Source organism: Glycine soja, chromosome 6, assembly GCF_004193775.1.
Source record: "Glycine soja cultivar W05 chromosome 6, ASM419377v2, whole genome shotgun sequence".
NCBI classification, from domain to species: Eukaryota; Viridiplantae; Streptophyta; class Magnoliopsida; order Fabales; family Fabaceae; genus Glycine; species Glycine soja.
This window is the reverse complement of record NC_041007.1, coordinates 11490167-11496166: the sequence shown is the minus strand read 5'-3', so window position 1 is coordinate 11496166 and position 6000 is coordinate 11490167. Positions and strand designations below refer to the sequence as shown.

Here is a 6000-nt window from a genome sequence, read left to right as displayed (position 1 = left end):
GGATTTCTCTTTATTTTAATTTTACGTATTTATAAGCGCTCGCAAAGCAGTGAAGACTTGAGAGAGGGAGAGAGAGAATCCAAATTCGGATTTTTGAAACGGGATCGACTCCATTCCTCTTCTTCTTCACTGTCACACACACTCACACACTCCTGTCCATCGTTTCTCCCCACTGATTCACGAAACCCTAATTTTTCGTGGTTCCTCTTCTGGGGAGCGAAGATTTAGGGTTAGATTGAGCTGAGGTGGCAGATGCAGCAGCATCTCCTCTGAGAAAAAAAATGGAAGGTGGCAAGAGAATTACGGTGAGCCCTCGACCTTGCTGCGGCCGCAGAATCGTTGCCGCGAAGAAGAGACCGCGTGCGAACGATGGCTTCGTCAACAGCGTCAAGAAACTACAGAGACGCGAAATCAGCTCCAAGCGTGATCGCGCTTTCACCATGAGCGACGCTCAAGAGAGATTCCGGAATATTCGCTTGCAGGTCCCATTTCCCCAACTTTTTTTTTGTTTCGCTTTTTAAAAGTTTGTGTTTGAATCCTCCGAACGTGAATGGAATTTTTGGTTAGGGCTCAGCGTAAAAAAAATCTGGTTGGATCGGGTTAGAATGTCGTGTATTTGTGTTGTGTGGTGCCTTTTGCCCTAATTTTGAAGCTGCAGTTTTAAATAAATTAGCATAATCTTGGTAAATTTTGTGAGTTTAGGGCCTGCTGATTATTGATGGATTGAAGCATTGTATCTTTGATGCAGAATGACCATGTCGACTGTGTTTAAGACAAAGTTTGTGTTTGATTTTAGTAACTCTTGGTGTGTACTATATTTGTATTTGTATTTGGTGATTTGATAGATGGTAAGGACTAGAACACTACTCTCACCCTGCCGCTTGCTTTTGTTTTCGATACCTCTGCCTGAAACAACATGGGATAATTCGACTAGAAAAGTGTTGTGGCGTTTTTGTTTGTATCAATCCCCCTAGGCTTGTGTTTGGTATAATATTTTAAATTATTGTTTCTAGTGGTATAACAATCCTGCATCACTTGTTCTGTTTTAAATAATTGATGTTGAAGACTCTTCTGTTTTTGATAGTGAGATGTGTACTTTACTGTATGTACGTATGCCCATTTCCCTGCACTTGTGACATGTCTGATGGTTCTGTTTACAGGAAGAATATGATACGCATGATCCGAAAGGTCCTTCATCTATGGTGTTGCCGTTTCTGAGAAAAAGATCAAAGATTATTGAGATTGTAGCAGCACGCGATATTGTTTTTGCTCTTGCACAATCGGGTGTTTGTGCGGCATTTAGCCGAGGTAGTATTAATATCTGCTAATTGTATGCTTTTTAATTCTATTTGTGCCTTTAAAATGGATATATTGTATATGTGACGTCACTGATGTGGTCCAACTGTTTGATGCAGAGACCAATCAACGGATATGCTTTTTGAATGTTAGTCCTGATGAAGTTATAAGAAGTCTGTTTTATAACAAAAATAACGACTCACTTATCACAGTTTCTGTATATGCTTCAGACAGTTACAGTTCTTTGAAGTGCAGAAGCACAAGGATTGAGTATGTATTGTTCTTTGTTTTTTGTAACATTTACTCTTACTCCCAGTAATCCTGGATAGCAGTGCGTAGCAGTGGGCCGCAAAAACGTTATAGTGCGATAGCTGCTATTCTGAAATCTTTTATATAGTTTATATAATGTATTGGTGGTCAATAGTGACAAATAGTGGTGCTATAGTGCCGGAGTGCTCCCTAGTCGCGACAATAAGAATGTAGTAGTGTCTTGGTTTACTGGTGTGGCATTGTAGCAGCTATCCGCCTATCCCAGAGTGGAATAGTGGGCGCAATTGCGGTGGTGGAGTGGGCACAACTCTGAAACTTGAAGGAAATCCCCCAAATGCCCTTAATTTGTGACTGCCAGGGGGTATTTTGGGGATTTTAGTTGTGCATGAGCCTTCAAAGGGGAAAATACCCTCGACAAGTTATTTCTCCCTCCTTGTCTCCTGTGCGTGTGATGTAGCCTCTATTTCCGGTGACCCACTCCGTTTCCCAGCAATCCTCTCCGTTTTCCGGCAACCCACTTCTTTTTTCCCCCTCTTCCACTCCTGCAGGCTGAAACCCATTTTCCTTCTTTCTCTTCTTCCTTTGCTTGCTTTTCTTCTTCTCTCCTTTCTTTTCTAGATAGGAATTGTCAATCACGATCTTTCTAAATCCAAATTTTCTTTATCATTTTCACCACTATTGTAGATTTTGTTATTGGAAATTGAAATCCCAAAAGCCCTAAGCCCTCACTTCAGAGGGCTTTTTTTGGAACCAACACATAGAGCCGCTATCCTGTTCACTGCAGCTGTTATTCAGCCTGCTATTTGGTCTGGCTGTAGCCACTACACTAAACTAGTCTGCTACAGTGTTCAGGGGCCACTCTGCACTGCTCCACCGCAATAACATGCTATTGAAACCCTTCTCCCCACTCTCAAAAGAGAAGGATAGAGAAAACAAAATTGCTCATGTTGCACAATAACTAAAAGAAAAGCAGTTAATGGAATTAGTTGGATGTCCAGGTTTGAGTTGTGTTCTATGCTAAGATTTTGTGTCATTGTCAGATATATAAGGAGGGGTACACCAGATGCTGGCTTTGCTCTTTTTGAATCCGAGTCTCTGAAGTGGCCAGGTTTTGTTGAGTTTGATGATGTAAATGGGAAGGTATTAACGTACTCTGCTCAAGACAGGTTTGTGTTTTACTGTTCTGATTTTTTGCATGGGGATATAATTATTATTATGTCAAGGCTTCTTGATAGAAATACTTATTTTTCCTTTTAATCCTGTAGCATATACAAGGTATTTGACCTGAAAAACTATACGATGCTGTACTCTATTTCGGATAAAAATGTCCAAGAGATTAAGATCAGGTAATTTTTCTTGACGTTCTTGTATTACTTTCACTTTTACAACTTTCTGAAATTATATCACATTAACTATTAAATTTTTAAGAATATATTAGTTTTTCTACATTTTATAGTTTCTTTGGGTGATCCTGGTTTCTTTACACTCCTTTGCTCTTGTTTGATGGTTTTGTTTTAGCCCGGGAATCATGTTGTTGATTTATGCTAAAGCAAGTAGCCATGTCCCCCTTAAAATCCTTTCAATAGAAGATGGTACTATTTTGAAGTCATTCAGTCATCTCCTTTATCGGAATAAGAAGGTAGATTTTATTGAACAGTTCAACGAAAAGCTACTTGTAAAGCAAGAAAACGAGAACCTCCAAATTCTTGATGTAAGCAATTTTCTCCTTTAAGTGTATTGTGTATACATGATTCTACATCCAGTCATCTGACTTTTAATTAATTTTAGGTGCGGACTTTTGAACATACGGAAGTTTGCAGAAGTGAATTTATGACACCGTCTGCATTTATTTTTCTATATGAGAACCAATTGTTCCTAACATTTCGAAATCGTACTGTGGCTGTGTGGAACTTCCGTGGAGAGCTGGTAACTTCTTTTGAGGATCACCTCTTGTGGCATCCTGACTGCAACACCAACAATATATATATAACCAGTGACCAGGATCTTATCATATCCTACTGTAAAGCTGATTCTGATGATTCGTTGTCTGAAGGAAATGGTACCCCCCTTCCCCCGGTCTGCCCACTTTATACAAAGGGAGAGATATTTTTTGCCAGTTGTAGAATCATCAGACCTAAGTTTAGCTAAATGTTTCACATTTTGACTTAATACGTCATAATATAAAACATGATAGCAAATCATATTAAATAAATATAGTTTGCAATGTGTCAGTGATCATTCTATATATTTTGCCAAGGAGCATATGTTTCACATTTTGACTTAATACGTCATAATATAAAACATGATAGCAAATCATATTAAATAAATATAATTTGCAATGCGTCAGTGATCATTCTATATATTTTGCCAAGGAGCATTACTGATGGGATTTGTTTCTTTTATGCAGCAGGTTCCATCAACGTCAGCAACATCTTAACTGGCAAGTGTCTGGCCAAAATAAGAGCAAGTAACAGCTTTCCAGTGGATAACAGTTGCAGTGACAATCCTTCAGGTAGCTGTTGTTGTAATTCAAAGAAGCGAAAACATGGATCCAAGACGAGGAGCACTGTTGCAGAAGCCTTGGAAGACATTACTGCTCTCTTCTATGATGAAGAGCGCAATGAAATCTATACAGGCAACAGGCATGGACTAGTTCATGTCTGGTCCAACTAATGGATATATTATTGAATGTTCTGTTGCACTTTGTTTTTCTTAGTGGGTACATTGATTATTCTGATCTGCTATTGAGAACTTTTGGGGGGATGTAACTATAAGTGCCTTTGAATCATTCATTTTTTTTTCTCTTGACATTTACGCCTTAGGCGAGTTTGTTCGGTAGTTGTAAGAGGTGTATGAAGATGCTGTTAACTCACCGGATGTTGCTTCTGCTGTAATCTATATTTTTACATTAATGGAGCGGCTTCGATGGAATTTAGCATGTGAATTATGCTAACCTGTATTCTCTGCCCATCTCTTTCTTCTTTTTCTCCTTTTGCCCCTCGTGGCATAGTGGATTGATTCATAATTCCTTTGCACACATCACATGGATTGTAAGGGCCGCGATGCCAAACAAGAGGTAAAAGTCCAAAAGCAATCAATAATCAGTAGAGTGGTAGCTTTACGATTTGCTAACCTTTCCTTCTCAAGTTTCCGGTACTCCAATCAAATTCACTTTTTTGTGTTCTATTCTATCCTACTTTTTCCTATAGTTTCTTTTCTGCCAGCTACCATCTAGTCCTAGGAAAAGCTGACACACAAAACTTTGCCTTCCACTTTCACTGAACGGCCGGTTAGGGATGAAGTGGAATCCACCTTGGTCGTGGGCCGGTTTACGACATTTGATAGGAAGTGATATAGGAAGGAAGGTATATATAATTTTACAATTGTTACGGATAGCATTATTCAAATTTTACATCAGAAAATTTAGGGTTATCTATATCAAGTTATTTGTGAAGCACACGATTAAAAGTACAATTAGATCCGTAAAATTAATTACTTGCCAGGCTACTTGCTCGGTGTGATTTTGTTTTCTTTCGCTAAAATTAATCATTTTACTTTTTAAAATTTATAAGAATCGGTGCATTTTTCTCTCTCTTGCTGAGGAAAAGTTGATATGATTAATGATTCAGATCTTGGATCTGGTCCCTGCCTCTGCGCTTCATGCAGTCGTTTAATCATCTAAGCGGATCCTAGACTGACTGATATAATCAAATTTTGTGTTACATGTGCGACATGGACACAAACAAAAATTAGGTTATGATTTCTTTATTTAATCTCTTACTTTGTTCTCATCTCATTTAAACGAAAGTTCGAGCATATTCAATAGAATAAAAATATGATAGTGAAACAATTTAAAATTATATAAAATACAAGTAACTTAATAATAGTTTAAAGTTTCAAAATGCTTATAATAATTATCCACCGCACAACAAAGTAACCAAATTCAGCGTAAATAAATAATGGGCAAATTTCATCCACACCCCTAAGATTTAACAAATTTTTAATTTATAGTTTTTTCCCCATCACAAACTTCTCTTAATTTGTATAAAAATATAATACCGTATACCCTTCCAATTAACACATTCGATAATTTTTTTATGCAGTTATACAGATTAAAGGAAGTCAAACTAATGTAAAAAACTGAAGGATTTATATTTTAAGCGATATACATGTAATTTACCCCTATATATATGAATAAATAATCAATTCGATTCATAAAAAAATTACTTGACCCAGTTGTTACAGAAAAAAAAATCATTGAATAGTCCCCTAAAATTAAAAATTATAATGTGTGACATTTTAATTCTTTATCATTTCAACTCATATCTTCAAGAAGCAACTCAGCTGATCAATAATTTTCTCAAATACTAAATTAATACTCATTTATTTTTTTAGAAATAAAACATGTATTAAAAATAGAAGCAAATAATTAAA

At 37.0% G+C, this 6000-nt stretch overlaps 1 protein-coding gene across 1 annotated transcript; it reads left to right on the top strand.

The window, feature by feature from the left end:
* Positions 1-4519, top strand: LOC114415658. The gene is made up of 8 exons (XM_028380457.1): positions 1-482; positions 1161-1308; positions 1416-1566; positions 2607-2732; positions 2832-2912; positions 3085-3277; positions 3355-3625; positions 3974-4519. The coding sequence occupies exons 1-8, from the start codon at positions 282-284 to the stop codon at positions 4237-4239; spliced, it is 1437 nt and encodes a 478-aa protein (XP_028236258.1). The 5' UTR covers positions 1-281; the 3' UTR covers positions 4240-4519.
* Positions 4520-6000: the final 1481 nt, after the last annotated feature.